The following is a 17,955-nucleotide window of genomic DNA, read 5'->3' as shown; positions in this document are numbered from 1 at the left end:
CTGCCCCAAGAGGCAGGTGGTGGGATTTTTCCATGGCCTGCCATGTCCTAGGGCAGGTTATCCAAAGCACTTGGCCCACGGTAATGGTTCTTCTCAGGGCATCTCAGGAACCCCAGCAGTGTCATCCAGGGTGGGTGTGACATCTGTCCCCTGTCTCTCCCCAGGGAACCACTGTGAGGATGATAACGGCGATTGACCAGGACAAGGGTCGTCCCCGCGGCATTGGCTACACCATCGTCTCAGGTGAGTCCTGGGGGGCACGGTGGGAACGGGAGCTCAGCAGGGATGGAGGGACTAACCCTTCAATAAGGCTTGGGAAATCATGGAATCATGGAATGATTTGAGTTGGAAAGGACCTTAAAGATCATCTCGTTCCAATCCCCATGCCATGGGCAGGGACACCTTCCACAGTCCAGGTTGTTCAAGGCAAATTTGGCAGTACCTCATGTTGAAACCTTTCATTCCTAATGATGAGCCACAAACAGCTCAGCTTCACGCAATACTGTGGAGGAGATTTTGTGTTTAGGGAAAGAATGGGACCGATTGGCTCCTGCTGGTTTCTGGGGTATTTCCCAAAACCTTCAGAAGCTGGGATGCAAGGGCTGGACCTGTGAGGGTGCAGAGATAGAGAATGAAGCTTAATTAAAGTGGTGATAGGTTTCTGCCTTCTGGTGGGCATGTGGATTCATTCTGCCTTTTGCAGACTGGTTCTGGAGGCTGAGAACCCTTCCCAGTGCGTGTGGGTATTGCTGCAACTGATGTAGCTGGTTCCCCATGGAGCCTCATGTGGCAGTGCTTGGCTCCTTTGGCTTTGTAGCTTGGTGACCTCTGCTGATGGCACAGAGGCAAGAGCAGGGCAATCTGGGGAGGCATTTCCAGATAAAACAAAACTGCTATAAAGAAAGGCCAGTTTGTGGGTTTGGACCTGACTTATTTAAGATGCCTTGAGATCAGCGATCTCTGCCTTATCCAAGACAAACTTTGATGCTCATTAGGCTGTACTCACACAATGCTTTGGTGAGGACAGACAGACAATCCAGGGCAACCCAGGCATGAGGGACCAGCCTGGTGGGTCTGGGTTATAACCCTATTCCTGGAATTGCTTTTGAGGGGATTCTTCCCAGGAAGAAATGGCAACAGTGCCTCCCCTCCCTGCTCTGGGTGCTGGCTGGCAACTCCTCCAAGGTACACGTGCAAAAATCATTTCCCAGTCTCTCTTCCTTAAAGCCCAGCCATTTCAAACCCTCTTTAATCAACCTCAAGGGTCAAGGTGATTTCACCCTGACTTTCAAGTCCACTGATCCTGGCTGCAAACATCCAGGTCAGTCAGCCTTTGAAGATGCAAGGATTATTTATTCCTCTAATTCCCTCTGCAATTTATTCAGGAGATTCTCCCAGATTGTGGACATCAACTGGCCAAAGTGCAGCAGGGACTTTCTTTTGGCTGATACAGGATTTTTCACTGGATACTGGACTGAAACATCAATCTGCTGAATTATGGTGAGGATGGTAAAATAGCTGTCAGCCTGGCAATCCTGGATGGGCAGTGAGGTGGTGGAAGAGAACCGAGATGCTCTGGGATCTGGGTGGCAATGGAATGTGGCGAGACATGCAGACAGATCACTGCAAACAGCCTTGAATCTGCTTGTGTATGCCAAGAGCTTAACCCCTGTCCTCAGTCCTGCCTTGTGGGGAGCAGCTTTCATGCTAGAGGATCAGGCAGAACATATAAAAAAATTATTAAATGACTCGGTACAGTTTTGGGAGTTTTTTTCCCAACCATGAGAATTGCAGAGTGTTTTTCTACCTGGCCAGGAGTCCTTCTCCTGTTGGTTCCAGGGTCTTGCAGAGCAGCGGGGTTGGGAAGTATCAGCCTGTGGATGGAGCTGGGAGTCTGGACACGGGACTGACATCTAATGTGCTTTCAAAATCCTGCTCACCTAAAGCAAGCCATTTTTTTTGGCAGCCAGGTAAAGCCTAATTAATTTGTCACTATCCTCAATCATGATGGTAAAGGTCAGCGAGCAGATTTTTGTGCCTGAGCTGGAAAATTTTTATGGCAGTTTTGGAAAAAAAAAAAAAAAAGCCTAACATATGGGAATGAGGAAGCAAATTAAATTAGAAACCAACCGTAAGCAAAAGTGAAAGTGGCTGGTAGAGGTAGTGATTATACCTGGCTTCTCAGGAGGCAGTGAAGCTGCTCCTATTTTCCTGAAAGGATGGGTGATCCCTTTCCCTGGCTCTCCCAGGTTTTTGGGCACAGGGTTGGCATGTGGCTGGTCTGATTTTTTTACCTTTTGAACTTGAATATACAGCAGTGAGAGAGCTGAGAAGCAACCCAGCCCTTTGTCATTCCCTTGGTGTTAGTACCTAAAGCTTTGGTATGATTTGGAGGTGGGATATAAAAATTAATTTGGAATTGCCGCTGTCCTATTCGGCTCCATCCCTTGGGATGTACTGCAGCAGCTCTTATTTATATGGTTATCTCCAGCACAAGGTCCTGCTGTGACAGGAACACAATAAAACTAAAAGATTAACCATAACCACATAAAATAAGATCTAACTTTATGCCACCAGCTTACAAAGCTGTTTAGGCTGAAGTGCTGGAGGAGTGCTGGTCTAGCTATGTCCTGGCTTTGGCTAGTTGTCCTCTTGGGCACAGAAGCCTGCCTGGATGCACTGGGAATTATTTCCATACCTAGTAGGGAAAAGCCATTCAGTTGTTTTCCCCCTTTCCTTCCCATCACAGTGTTTTAACCACAGGAAAATGTACTTTTTGCCCCACACTTTAGAAGGAGTGTGCTCATTGCCCTGAAAAAGGCCAGTTGCAGAAGAAATCCAAGTTGAGAGCTCTCAGTTCACACCCACCATGCTGACAGGCTGGGCTCCCATCGCTCCAAGGGGTGTTCCTGTTGCTTTTCCTGGGGGTGCAGACAGCCTGTGGCCAGAGCCCTGTGAAAGCCCTCCCTCCCTGGCTGCTTTGACAGGTTGGAGATGCTCAACCGTTGAGGTCAGGACTCTCTTTGAAGGACAGATAATTAATCCAGCAAAGTAATCCACAGTTCCTTTTTGGCAGATTTATGGAGATAGCCTCTGTACCGGGGACTCTGCCTCATCATCTTTCATTTCCCAGGAAAAGCGAGTGACTTGTTGTATAACACAACCTGTTCTAGATAAGGCTTTTCATTTAGGGGAACTCTCTGGGCTAAGGGAGATTGATTTTCCTGGTGGAAGCCGGAGGGCTCTGGTGCTCTCGGCAGGATCAGCCCTGCAGTCGGCACTGTGTTTTCACATTTGCTGCTGCTGCACATCGCCTGGGGCATGGGGAATCCTCTGACTCTTCAAAGGAAGGATTTTTATCATGAGTTAAACAGCTATTTAATTAATAGGCAGGAGAAGACTCTGGCCCATGAGCTCTTATTAGGAAAACATATTGTCTCACGAGTTGCTCCCTCGTGGTGAATTTTGGGTTTCCCTGATTTCCAGGATAGTCATGAGACTTTAAGTCTCCTGGCATGAGGATGTGAAGGTGACCTGAGCTGTTTGTGCAGACATTGAAGGGTTAAGCCAGAGAAAGGGTCCTGAATGTCAGTCTCTGCCTGCCTGACACATTTCAGGTGCAGTGATGGATGGGGAATGGGGGATCGCACAAGGGCAATCCATACATCCTTCCCAGGGCTTGGAAAGTCCTTCAGGAGAGAGGGAAGCGAGCACAGGGCTTTTGGTCAGTGAATCACTCCACCTCCTTTACAGTGTTGGGTTTTTTTTCCCCAGAGTGGATTGATTTAGGAGTCTGATGCAGTTTCTGGCAGAGAGTTCCCTTCCTAAAGCTGGTGCATCCCAAGGGAAGCATGAATTAAAAACCATTATTTGCACAATGCAATAGAAGTGTGCATTACAAAAGTGAGAGGGAAGCTGAAAAGAATTGTTTTCTGCCTTTCTTCTGGGATGATCTGCTAAGGAATAAAATGTCATATATATAAAAATTGGTATAAATAAAAATCAGTGCAGTAGCTCTCAGAGCAGGCTTCCTATAGACTTAACAGATCCAGAGTGCCCTGCTGTCTTTTTTTTGAAAGTACAGCACAAATCCTTGAGGCAAGGTTAAGTGGCCAAAGGGGTCTCCAAGTCCTCAGCTGCTGACATTGCCCTTCACAGTCTGACCTGACTTAATAAAGAAGGCAGGGCAAAGCAAACCACTTCCCTGAGTCTCTTTAAACCAAACATCAGGGAGAACCCTTGGAAATGGGACCTGCTCATGTTAATATTCCCGTTGTCTACATTGTGCCGGCTTTTTCCCACATTGGACTCCCACAGTGAACTACCAGGGTGTTGAAGTCCTCATAAATTACACCTGCTGGGAGGGCCTTCCAGTGTGATTTAAAGGCAGCCATCATAGCAGAACATTTCTGTAGGAGGACACGCTGATGGGTGGAAAAGTGCCTTGCGCTGAGTTATCCATCAAAAGCTGTTTTTCTCACCCTGCCAATGCAAGGGGATGAGACAGAGCAAAGCAGAGATGGTGGTGTGGTCACAGCCCCTCTTTTCTTGGCTCACTTGGTCCCCATCTTCCTCCACGCTGCTAATGGTGTTTTGTTGTCACATTGGCATCTGGCTTTGGCTCCCTGGCAATCCAGAAATCATTGGAAAGAGATATGATTGGGATAATGGCTTGTGTGGCAGGTGGTCCCCCAGCAAATGGTCCTCTGTAATTAAAACTATACATTCCCTTTTATGCTTAAGTAGGAAACAAAAGCATATTTTCTATTTAATTTCTGGGACTTCTTATTTAACTTTTTGGCATTTAATGTGTATTCAAGATTGAGCCCCCTGGTCTAGTGGAAGGTGTTCCTGCCCAAGGCAGGTGGGTTGGAACAAGGTGATCTTTAAAGTCCCTTCCGTCCCAAACCATTCTGGGACTGGCAGCCACTGGAGAAGGATGAAACTGCATTGTCTCTGTTCATGTCAAGGCCAGAGAAAACTGGTTCTGAGATGGTTTTTAATGGAGGATTTTCAGAAAGATACTGAGCCTGAGATGTGAGGTTTATGTCAAAAAGCACATTGTAGATGACGTGGGGGAATGGTGGTTGGGGTCCAAGACTCAGCATCCTTTTCTGTGAAGAACTACACTGAGAGCAGACACCCTGTGGGCTCTGTTCTCCTTTCTGGTACCCAGCCACATCTCCCAGGGAATTTGGGAATAGGATTGCATCTCATGTGACAAATGTCTCTTTTTATTTCCTTGTACTATACATTTGGTTCTAAAAAAGGAAACCGGGTGAATGTTTAATCCGAGCTCCTTTTGTGGCCCTGCAAGATCAGAAGTTCTGCTGGTTGTGCTGGAACAGACAATTAAATCTTTTAGAGAAGGTACTAAAAACATGCATAGGAGTGCCAGCACACAGCCTGGGGCTTGGATCCTGTGGCCCAGAGAGCTGAATCTTCACAGAACAGCAAACCAAAGTCCTGAGCAGCAGAAACAGGCACTGCTTCACTGTTTTATAGAGCATCTTGATTTCAGGCAAAGCTCAGGTTGTAATAACCCCTTTTCCTTTGGACATAACTTGTTGCCTTCGATTTTAAGCACAGGGCAAGGTACCTGCCCTGACTCCCCTGCACACTGCCCAGGGGCAGCAACTCAAGGTGAAGAGCAGCGAGGTGGTCACGGCAGCTGATGGACTGTTTATACGATAATAACTGTGTCTGTTGCTGACTCCGTGAACCACATCCAACAGCATCTATTTTGGTGCTGAGGAGCCCTGACCGAGCACATTTTGATTAATAAATTATCCAGCACAAGGTGTGTGATAGGTTCCCCTTTCACATCTCATGAAAGTCATCCACTCCAAGTTCAGTGGCTCGGCAAGCCCAGGGCCTTTCCAGGATGCAACTTCCCGATATGAACAGCCCTTCATGGAGAGGGGGGGTGGGAAAATTCTCCTGCACAGGGCTTTCCCTGGCTGACAGGTAGCTCTTTGCTACAGCTGGGCAGTAGCTGCATCTCTCCCTTGAAGGGATTTGAACAATGCTCAAAGGCCAAAGGGGTAGGGAGGAAGGAGGAGACACTGATTTTTTTCTTTGATTTTTTTTTTCTTTTTTCCCCCTCTTGGGTTTGAGCCAGTACTTTTAATGTCCTTTTTAAACGGTGAGAGCTTGGCTGAGGGCAATTAAACATTATGGCCTTCATCTATAAAACTCCTCCTTACAGCAGTGTTTCTCCAAAATGATGCCTATGCCACCATCCGTTCCTCAATGAGCCTGGAAAAACACTGTGAATGGGCTACTGTGATCCATCCCATTGCTCCCAACGCAGCATCCTGTCAGTCCCTGCCTTCCCAGTGCCCAGTCTGGCTGTGGATTGTATGCAGGAGCTGTTGCTGTTCCTATATCTGCACAGAGACGAATAAGAAAGTTTTCCTTCTACTTTTACTCATATTGTAACAAGTAGCTGGGGTTTTATGTTGTGAGCCAGCCTGTTCCTTGCCAGGTGGGAGCAACGAGTCTGCCAGAAGTGGATTCATGCTGCTGCTCCAAAGCTCATCTTTGTTTTTTTGTCATTGTTCACACTTTTCCTTTTTCTTTTAAAATATTGTCTGCCTTGTTTTCTTTCTCTCTGTGCTCTCTTTTGCTGCTCAGCCTTTCCCTTTCCATCTTTTATTTTCTGCCCCACCTCTAGCTGTCCCTCTGGTCTCTCCTGCAGTTCCCCACATTGTGCTGTATCCAGCTCCATAATATGCAGAGCTGTAGAAGTGGAGCCTGCTTTCCCATGAGGTGTCCCTGTCCGTGGATGTTGCCTCCTAGGCAGCCTCACATTTATTTTCCACTCCCTGCCCTACTCTCCTTAAGGGCATCCTTGCTTTCCCAGCACTTGAAAGCAGAGCTCTTCTTTTGCTGTTGAAAGACCTGTTTATTCCCTGTCCTTGCCTGCTCCGTGCAGTGGAACTGGATCACTGATTTTACTGTGAACATGCCACATCCTTGTCTGGTTGGAGAAGGAGGTAGAGAACATGTAAGCCTCTGTTTCACAGAAGCCAGAGAACAGTCTTGGCCTCCCTTCTCTAACCAGAGGCATGGAAATGAAGTCCTTGATCTCCTCAGAATCCTGGAGTGGTTTGGTTTGGCAGGAACATTATAGATCATTTAGTTCCTGGAGAGATAATGGGAGAGCTGGGATGTAGGAGAAATTATAGAGAGGTGGGCAGAATGAATGACTCGGGGGAGGAAAGACAAAATTCGCTGATTTTGCCCCAACTTTATTTTTTTTCCTCTTGCTCCATGGAAAGTGCAGGCACATGAAGATGATTAGAGAGATTTTTGCAAGGAAAATATCTTGGGAGAATGTGCATTGTTTGGCAGTGTGAGTGCTTCAGCAGGGACCACTGGTCAGAGGGATAACAAAGTGGTGGGTGGGAGGTATTTTAGAGGAAATTGGGATAGGTCTCTGAGGGATGAGTTTGGAGGCACCACTTTCCCTTCAGAGGCTAATTTGCAAAGCCAGAAATTCTCTGCCAGCTGAAAGGTCGCCCCGATGGACATCAGATGTGTAGCTGATGGTGTTGGGGAGGCTGAGCTAGAGAAAAGCCTCTGATGTGCAGCCTGAGAAGGCCTTTGGGTTCAGCATTTAGTTGTCCATCTTTCAAAAAATGACTGTGTTCAAATATGACATTCGTAACCATCTTTAGGACACAGAACTCAGTGCTGTGTTTAGTCAAATTCCTGCCCTATTGACCTAATTCCACTAAATTCCATTGATCTCCACATTTTATTGCACTTCATGTTTGGGGGAGATGGCCCCAATGCATAAACTTTACCATGGCAACCTGGTTTCCTGGAGCATTTAAATGCCTCAGAGCACAGTCCAATCCATCTCGTGGAGTGTCCTTCAAAGCTGATATTGGAAGGAGCTTCCTAAAGAGTAAGCCATAAATTACATAGCAAAAGTGGGAAGTCAGGATGGAAAGAGGGGAATGTCTGAGGGAGGAGACAAGAGATCTTCATGTACAGGAGCAAAAGATTAAAAAACCCCAAGGCTGCTGCTAATATTTTAAGTAGCTGTGTGTCAGTTCATTAAGCTGGTGAGTGGTCAATGGGGCATTTCGGTTGGAGAGAAGAGAGGACCAAGGACAGAAATGGGAAGAAGTCAGTCTGGGAGGAAGATACAACAGCTTAGTAATGGGGGAGAAAGGTGTTATGGCACTTGGGGCTGTGGGAGAGAGAGGAGAGGCCAAGGGTGGCTCCCAGGGTGGGAGGGAGGGGATGGCCTGACCTGGAGGCTTTGGCCATGCTGAGGAATGTGCAGCTGTGGTCAAGCAGGGATCAGGAGGGAGCAAGGTGGATGCTGAGTGATGGGAAACCACTTTGTACAGCAGCAACTCTGTCTCACAGCTCCCTTCCAGGGAAATGACAAATGCTGTGTGTGTTTCATTCATGCTGAGATATATTGAGAAGACAGGGTTTACTTTGTGGTTATTTTTGACTGGGATGACCAGGGCGTACCTGTGGGGTTTCCTCGCTCCCGTCTGGGGCTCGATCAGGGGGTTCTGGACACTGTGAGATGATGAGGGGAGTGGTGTGGGTGGCCATATGCCTGTATATAACCTCCTTTTTGGTCATCACTAATTCAGCAGCCTCCTCTGGTGTTGTGTCAGGCTGGTGTCAGGTATTCCAGGCTCCACATACCAACTGCTTGCTTTTGTCTGCCTGACAGAGGGAGCACCTGGAGTTGTCACAATGTCATTCCCAGAGCAGGACATTAGTCCTTTCAGCATCTGCTGGCCGTGAAACCCAAGTGATTCTTAATCCTCTCTGGGTGTCTAATTCCAGAGGAGGAGTCAAACTGGGGAACAGGATGATCTGTGGAGGAAGGCCAGCTCTCCATGGCACCATGTCTGGTTGCTTGTAAGGTCAGGCACAGGGGCCAGATTTGGCTCCAGTAGGGGAAAACAAGGGGCCATGGGGAAAACACCTCTGGCAAGAGCATAAAACGAGGCAAGTGCTAATACTGTCCCTGGCTCCAAATACATCCAGCTAAGAAAATTCCTGAGCTGTGTGTGACTTCCCTGTTATTTGATAGAATTTTTTTCTTTCTTTAACCTCTGAAGCCTCTCCTTGAATACATATGGACTTGTATCACCCTTAGCACCCTCTGGCAAGAGGCCCCACAGTTAAACCACCACTTGTTATGTGAAGCATTACTTGTGAGCTTGGTCTGTGTGCTCCTTCCTCTGAATAACCCTGACTGATGTCCCTGAACTGCTGTAGTTTAGGAGAAAAACCATGCCAGGGACACAGTACCCTGTGAATGCAGGTGCTCATTCAGAGGGGAGCACCTGGATTTGGCCCTGCTTTCAGGTTTGCTGCTGCATATTTTAATAATATAGCCCTCTGGAATTCTTCAGCTGCTTCCAGCATTTTCAATTTTTGGCTGATGGAAGGAGAGCCCTGGGCTGGGGTAGGTGAAAGAAGGAGAGGAGCATTACAGCCATGAAGTTTTAAAGCACATTGGGACTGGAGCACAAGCCCTGTGGGGAGAGGCTGAGGGAGCTGGGGGTGTTTAGCCTGGAGAAGAGGAGGCTCAGAGGTGACCTCATCACTGTCTATAACTACCTGAAGGGAAGTTATAGCCAGGTGGGGGTTGGTCTCTTCTCCCAGGCACTCAGCAATAGGACAAGGGGGCACGGGCTTAAGCTCTGCCAGGGCAAATTTAAGTTGGATATCAGAAAAAAATTCTTTACAGAGAGAGTGCTCAGGCATTGGAATGGGCTGCCCAGAGAGGGGGTGGATTCACCATCCTTAGAGATTTTTAAATGCAGATTGGACGTGGCGCTGAGTGCCATGATCTGGTAAAGGGACTGGAGTTGGACCAAGGGTTGGACTTGATGATCTCCGAGGTCTTTTCCGACCCAATCGATTCTATGATTCTATTGATTCTATTCTATGATTCTATGTGCTGGGTTTGCAGAGCCCACTGCAGCCTGTGCCCAGCTTGGAGCTTGTGTCCTCCTCCTTCCCTCCCTGGGTTACTTGCAGCACCTTTTGGGATCAGCTGTGCTTGTGTTCATGCTGCCTGTTGTTTTTCCTCAGGTAACACCAACAGCATCTTTGCACTGGACTACATCAGTGGGGCTTTAACCCTAAATGGGCCCCTGGACCGGGAAAACCCCTTCTACAGTGCTGGATTCATCCTCACAGTGAAGGTGAGACCCCCTCCATTAGGGAGGCACACCAGCAGAGCAGGATGGGGAGGGCATCCTACTTGGGGACAACTCTTTTGAGGTGGAGGAGAAATCCTGGGACATGTTGCTTTCTTGAGCATCCAGAGCCATGCGCTGGTGAAGCCAAGTGAGATGTTAGACATAGCCCCCCTTGTCTGGTGGCCTAAAACATGATTGATGTATAAGGGTGTGTTTTGGTGTCCTGCCTGCTCTCCAAGTAGATCTGCCTGTGGTCGTGTCTGCTGGCAGCATGCAGAGGTCCAGGATTGCAAATACCACCAGACACATTCAGGCACTTGAATTGTGCCTACTTTTGCCTGTTTCTCACCTTTCCCCCCCAAAACCCATGACAAACCTGACATTTTGTCATGTCAGCTGGCAGAGGTGTAACAGGGCATCGTCTGTGCCTGCCCAGCACGGGGACGGAGTGACGCTGGAATTTGCCTTGTCAAGGAAAGGCACTGGAGCGTGGTTTTCCAGCCCCACCTGAGAGCGGCTCCCTGGCTCTGCTCACAGCCCTTTAATTAAAATCAATACCAAGCTGGGCAGCTGGTTGGAAACACATTTAGAAGTATGGATTCTGCTGGGCCAAGGTGGGGAAAAATCAGCAGCATAGGAAGGGTCATTGATTGGGAGGGAGGCAGCCACCACATCGCCTTCTCATTTTGGCAAGTGCAATGCTTTGTCAGAGTGAGGGCAAAGGGACAAGAAATTACCCCTTTTGGTCCCAGGCACAGTTTGTATGTCAGGGCTTTGTGCATGGGTAAGAGATCCCCATCTATCCCTGATATCTCATCCTTTGGGCTTTTATAGCTTCAAAAATCAAGAGAGGGAGGATTTTCTGGTTTTAATAGGGACAAAAATATCTGTTTAATCTTGGAAAGTTTTGTGAGCCTGAAAACTTGCCCATTTTCCTCCCTGCATGATAATGGAGTTCCAGCTATATTCTGTTGATCCGATAGATTTCTATTTCCTCTCCCCACAAACTTTGCATCCTCCTGCAAATGCCAACTCTCTGCGTCCCACATCCCCAGGACCCAAAATGTTCTGTGCTGTTCTTGTCCTGGAGCACACAGTGAAAATACAGCTGGATTGCTCCTCGTTGGGATCAGCCTGTTCTGCTGTTGTGTGCAGAAACAGTGAATAGCAATGAGCCGTGTGGGTCGTGTTAGCGTTGCTTTTCCATGCCCACAGCAAAGCAAGATTATCCAAAGGACAAGAGGAGGGACTGTGCTTGAAAAGGCTGTTTCACGAGTCTTGCTTCTCTGGCAATAAAATTTGCACTCTTTCCTTTTGGGAAGGCAAAATTAAAGTCCTTCTTGAGACAGAGGTGTGATGTGGAGTCATGACTCAGCTCTGTATTTAGACACGTGTTGCCAAACCTATTTTAAGGTCTAAATCTTCTTTTCCTCTGTGCCCTAGTTTTCTGTCCCTTCAGTAGTACTATAGTGGTTGGCTGTCTGCTCCTGATCCCACCTCAGGGGATAGCAGAGGAGAGAATAGGAGTGCACTTTGCTTCATTGTGCTTTCCCTTATTTTGTGGACTGTCCCCTACATCTCACAAGGGATGCTTGTGGCAGGGAAATCTCCTATTCATCCTTCAGTGTGACTCCAGATGATAGGGGCAAGGGAGAACTTGTTCACAGCTATCCCAAGGGAAATGTTAAGCCCCTGAGAAGGTTTGTGAGGCTGCTGTGGGCCTGACACAGAGGTGGTGGGAAAGCTGGGCCAGCATCTCTGTGTGTTAATGGGTCAGCAGTGTGGGACAGTATCAGAGCCAACTGAGCATCCTTCCGTGGCAGAGTGCAGGAAGAAGAACCTGCAGGAAGTCTCATCATGACATGCACCATGCACTCTTTCTTTTACATTTATTCTTTTTGAAAAATCAAGGCTCCTCTGTTTTCTCTCCTGGCAGGGGACAGAGCTGAATGATGACCGCACACCCTCCAACGCCACTGTCACCACCACCTTCAACATCCTGGTCATTGACCTCAACGACAACGCCCCCGAGTTCAACAGCTCTGAGTACAGCGTGGCCATCCCAGAGCTGGCCCAGGTGGGCTTTGCCCTTCCCCTCTTCATCCAGGTGCAGGACAAGGATGAGGTGAGGTATCCCTTGCTGTGGGCACTTCTATTCCTCGTTAACACTGGTGTGGTTTTTAGGGGTGCAGGGAAGGAGGAGTCACTGGTGAAACTGTGATGAGGTTCAAGGTTATGTCCTAACATCCACTTTTTCAGCTCTTACTGCTGGTGTAGCTTTGCTTGCTGGATACCCCGAGTACAGATTCCCTCCCTGGGACCCAGGCACAGCATGATCTTTAAAGCAGTCAGGATTGTATGGCCCCTGAGAACCAGAAAATAGGATTGTGTGGGATGCTGATTCCCGCCTGCTTCAGAGGGCTCTTGTCGGGCAGTGCTTTGCCAGTCTGGTTCAGAAAAGGAGGAGTTTTTCTGCTGGGCTTGCAAGGGACCTGCCAGGGAGGGGAGAGACAGGAGCTCCAGGCTCTGTGCCCCGGGAGGAACGGGTGTTGCTGCTGTCAGGGAGGGGGGAGGAGATGCCCAGTAGGTGGGGGAGGACTGGGATACCCGTTCGTCACTGCAAACAAGCCAGGGGCGTTGGAGGCTTGTTCCTCCCTCGTGTTCATGGAGCTCCTATTTGTCACTCGCCGATCCGTGCCATGTTAGGGATTGCAGCGTGTTTTCCAGCCCTGGGCTTGCAGCCTTCAATTACTCTGATTATTTGACTTGTGCACTTCACGTCTGGCTGCCTCTGTGTGCCGGTCCCCTCCAACCCCGCCACGCTGCCTGGTGTGTGCTTCAAACAAGTGCTGACACCTCATGGTGAGCTTTCCAAAATCCCTCAGAAAGGCTCTGGCTACAGGCTCCTACTATTCCTCTTCGGGCTGAGCAGCAGATGCGGGGAAAGAGTTTGTCAGAATAAATGGCATCAGAAAATGGTTTGGGTTGGAAGGGACCTGAAAGTACATCTCATTCCAACTCCCTGCCATGGGCAGGGACACCTTCCATTAGACCAGGTTGCTGCAAGCCCCGTCCAGCTTGATGGCAAAATGTCATCAGGATGTTTTCCTGATGCTTCAGGTAAATGATGTGATAGCATCAAGGAATGAGAAACGGAACATCTCCCCCTGGCCCCTAAAATCCCAGTGGGTCAATTAAAATGTGCATCTTTAAAGATGTCTTTGCTGGCAGAGATGACAGATTTGCTCTTCCCCAGCCCTGGGTGGAGTTCACGCTGTCTTCTCAAGCAACCCAGAAGTCCCATCTTTTTTCATTTGAAGTGATTATGACACAGAACTAATAATCTACTTGTGACATGATGTCACTGTCCAGGAGTTATGAGTGCAGCCTGAAGAGGTGCAGAAGAGCTATTAAGCAGATAGAGAGACTGTTTTTTCTTGAAAATGTCAATTGCTAATAAAGAAGATATGGATATGACAGATGCTTGGGATAGTTTCTGAATAGAGCTGCTGTCGTGCTTTCTGAGAGATGTCAGCAGATCCATTCTTGAAGGGCATTGTAACACTTCTGTTTGTGCCAGAAGGATGAAGGATCTGTCATTATTTCTGGTTAAAAGCTCATTTTACTGGAGTGACTCCCATTCAAGAATTCACTTTTCAGCCTTGCTAATTTTAAAATGGGAGAATAAAAAATAGCCTTGCCTTCCCCATCGCACCAGCAAAAAATAGACACCATTCTTTTGATGTATTTCTTTAACTTCCTGAGATTTCCCCAAAAGAATTGGCTGAGATTTTTAGAACTGCTGAGAGAGGACCTTTTGCACTAAGGGAGTCTGAAGGAGTTTTACTGTACATGTCTTCAGAGACCACCATAATAGCAGGGATTGCTTGGACCGTGGCATTATTTTCACTGATAAGAAACAGAGGAGGGTTGATATCTGGAGGGAGGAAAGTTATAAGCAATTGGAATTTTCTTTTATCCTGCAGTGGATTTTTCTTATGTGTTTGCAACTGGATGAACTGTTGAGGTAGCACTTGGTGGGGGGGAAATCTGGGGAGGAGATACTCGGGTTGTAAAAAATATGTATGTGAAATATAAATCAGGCTGCACTGACAGCTGTGCTTGTTCTAGCACTGCCTCCCAGACAGTGTATTTCTAGAAGTCTCAGACCCTCAAACTTTCAGTAAGAAATCTACAGAAAAGAAAGATAGTTGCCTGACAGTGATGGTTTGCATTCTCAAGTGCCTAGTGAGAGTTGTGAGATTCATATAAACCATCTGGATTTGAGGTAGCTGAGATGGCACAGAGCTGTCTCGTGGCTCTGTGGGTGCAGGGGTGTGTTGGCAAGGACCGAGGTCTTCAGGCAGGGATGTGACTGAGGACGTGGCTGACAGAAGCTATTTCAGCAGCACAGCCTTCATGCTGGAGATGACATGACTCATTTGTGTAAGGGGCAAAGGAAAACAAGCGGAGAAGTATACACATCTCCAGGGAAAACAGATAGATAAATAAATAAATGAGAGCAGATGGGTTGAGACATAGGAAATCAAAGCTGGAGTCTTTGGGAAGATCACTTTGCTTGAGTTTTGTCTCTTGCCTCCCAATTTATGCTGTGAGTCCCTTGTCAGATGGATTTTTTTTCTTGAGCCAAGCAACCCAGCCTTGTTCTGGTCCCTCCAGAAAATTCAGTCACTGTTTCTTCAGCCCATGTCTGGACCTTGCCCCGGGCAGGGGTCCCGTGGAGTTGGGTGGTTTTGGGTAGCCTGCCTGTCATTGAACCCCAGTTGTGCCTTTGTAGAGCAGGGTAATGGGGTGTCACATGGGTCTGGCCCTTAAAACACACTGCGTGGGCTGCCAAGGCTGTTAAACAAGGTTTTTCATAACCAGGCCCACACAGCCTTTTTTAATGGTGGGGTTTTTGGTCTTGTGGTGTGTTTTGCACAAACGTAAATGATGGCTTTTTGACGGGGTTAGATTAAGCGATTCAGCAAAGCACTTAAAAATGTATTTACATGGCACACAAGACTGCACTTGAAAGCCTGGGTTTGGATTTACCTCTGTGTTTAAGTGCCTTACTGATGCCTGGCTGGAGTTAACCTCTCAGACAAGGTGCCTAAGCAGGTACCTCCAAGGAAACGCCCCTTCCTCTGAGTCCAGCCCTTGCAAACTCCCAGCTGCTGTTCCCCAAACGTGGTCATGGTCTTGCTCCAAGAGGAGCTGCCTGGGGATGCAAAGTGGGGGCATCTCAAGAGGATTCATTTGGGTTGAACTGAGATGAGCCCAGGCATAGATTTGGGACGCAGCCAAGGGATGTTCAACCACACATGCTGGTTTTACTTTTTGCATTCTCTGTGACTTACTGAAAACACTTGAAGGTAAGAAAAATCAGCACACAGGGTTTGCACAGGGTTTTGGATCCAGCCTTGTGGAGCAGCCTGGTGTAGTGGAAGGTGTCCCTGCTGATGGCAGAGAGGTTGGATTAAATGAGCTTTAAGGTCCCTTCCAAACCAAACCATTCTGGGATTCTGTGAACCAAGAAAAAAGCATTAACCACTGTGCAGCTGAGTTCCTCTCCCTGGCAGAGAACAAACCCTTGAAAACCTTTCCAAAGCCATTTGAGAGCTATTTATGAAAATCCATGGAAGTTTCCCCAGTATTAAACTGAGCCTATGCTCAGCTGGACACCTCAGAAGACCAGTGTGTATAGACACTCCCAGGCTGGGGCTGGGCTCTCCCCTCATTCACATCATGGTAGATCAGCAGAGAGGAATAAATCCTGTGTATGAGATGGAAGATTAAAGCCTTGACTTACCTGCTTTTGCAGCAAGGTTTGTTTTCAGGTTGAGAACATGAGTCACAAGCTGTGGAATAGTTTGATGTTAATTTGGAGGACTCATCTGCTCCTGGGCTGGCTGAGGTGGGGGCTGTGGATATCCTTTCTGGATATCCTGGATTTGTATACCTGGTGGCTTGATGCAACATGCTAGGGAGAAGGCATGGGTTTGACCATACAGGAAAAGGATCAGGGCATCCTTCAGGGAATCCCCCCTCATTTCCCATGGCTGTGAGATCCACAGAGATACGTTAAGAGAAGTGGCAGTGTGCTTTCCCAGGGCATGCCAGAGAAACCAGCTCTTCCACCGAGGCTTCCACTCGATTTTCCTCGACGTGGTTGAGCGAAGAGGAAGAAAAGGGCAAAGGCTGTCTGAAGCACCAGTATGATGGTCTGACATTTTAAAATCATTTTGAAACCATCCTCTAAAATAAGCATATTGAGGAAGGTAAATGGGGAATTTAAAATAAAGAAAAGCCAGTCCGTGGGCTCTTGGTTGCACAGAGCTCCGTCGGAGACTCACGTAGGGACATCGTATGTGCCCCTGTGTGTGCAGGTGCAATGTATGAATCACCCAGAGCATATATATGCATATGACAGGCACAAGTACTATAAATATGATCTACACAGCAAGGAACTGTAAAGGGGAATTGACGGCGCACGAGCATTCTCTCCCAAAAGTGCCAGCTGCCAGTCGGGCTGAATTAGATTTCACAGGGGTTTTTGCAATACATGGAATTCACCAGCAAATTACCCTTAAAGAGGGAAAATCAATCATTTGGAGCAGAGATAAGCTGAAGGCGAGGCAGCCTCGGATTGATCCCGTCTGTGCAGGCGTGTGTGGAATTCAGCAGATTACCTGGGGAGAGCCAGGAAGGAGAAACCTCCTTCAGGAGAGAGGGAGAGGGCAAGGGCTGGCACTTAGGATGGACAGAAAGATGGGAGAGAAGGGCTGCTAACATGGGGAGGAGGATCAGAAAGGCTGGGGAGCATTTTCCTCCAGGCATCCTGCATTGCCCACCACCCCAATGACTTAGGAATGCAGGGGACAAGCACCCATGCTCAGTGAGCCCTCAGAAAGGTTATAGGTGCTGGGTCGGTGAAGGGTACTGGGTGTCTGATGAGTGCTGAAAGCCCAGGCTGGCTGGCTGGGCAGTGGGAAAGAGGCAGGCAATGCCAGAGAGGCTGTTCAGAGCACTCAAGTTAAACAGCTTGAAGTAGGTGGAGAGAATAACTCCCTTTATGCCTTGTGTTTTCAAAGAAAAGATTAAACATTGTCTCTGACTCACAAGAATCAGGCATAAGGTATCCAAGTCCTACAAAAAGACACTAATTGCTTTCAAAAAAAGACCCACTCTTTTTTTTCACCCTCCTTCCTTCTCCTCCACTCCTAAACTCTCAGCTCTTTCTTCGCTTTGTAGATTTACCAGAAGGAGGGATATTAAACTCTCTGCAGCTTGTTGTAGGTAATAGCCTGTGCCTAGAAAGTGGCTGGGAGGAAAGCTGGAGTTGCACTGGATTTTGTGCTTCAGGAAGGCAGGGCTTTCCATTTTAGAAAAGCAAACTGCACTGAGCTAGGGTGGAGGGAAGCAAAGGCAGCCCTGCACTGAGGCAACACGTAGAGGAGAACACTGAGGACCCCAGGCTGCTTTTCCCCAATGTAACTTGCTTTGTGCTGAAGGTGATTTCAGGAAATGAATCTACTCATGCACCCCAGTGATTTCAGAGGATGATGTGGCTGAGGAAAGGTTGTTTGTTTGTATAAGGATTTGGATTATTATATTTTTTACTTTGTTTTTCTGTGTAGCCATTGGCAAGTGATGCTAAATACTTTCTTTGACTAGTGGAAAGCTGAATAATTTCTGAAGCATTTGCAGGTGTGGTCCCATGAGTACGGGGCTGGGTGGGAGCAGGAGTGATGGATTCAGC

The 17,955-nt window shown here is 47.8% G+C and overlaps 1 protein-coding gene across 1 annotated transcript in view; it reads left to right on the top strand.

The window, feature by feature from the left end:
* Window positions 1–17,955, top strand: part of CDH23 (cadherin related 23) — a 208,272-nt gene that overhangs the window by 104,523 nt on the left and 85,794 nt on the right. Inside the window, exons 9-11 of the mRNA XM_071564094.1 lie at window positions 165–243; window positions 10,084–10,196; window positions 12,130–12,318. Coding sequence (XP_071420195.1) covers window positions 165–243; window positions 10,084–10,196; window positions 12,130–12,318 — 381 coding nt within the window. The remainder of the gene's footprint in view (window positions 1–164; window positions 244–10,083; window positions 10,197–12,129; window positions 12,319–17,955) is intronic.

Source organism: Pithys albifrons, chromosome 9 (assembly GCF_047495875.1).
Source record: "Pithys albifrons albifrons isolate INPA30051 chromosome 9, PitAlb_v1, whole genome shotgun sequence".
Lineage (NCBI taxonomy): Eukaryota > Metazoa > Chordata > Aves > Passeriformes > Thamnophilidae > Pithys > Pithys albifrons.
This window is presented reverse-complemented; position numbering and strand designations above follow the sequence as displayed.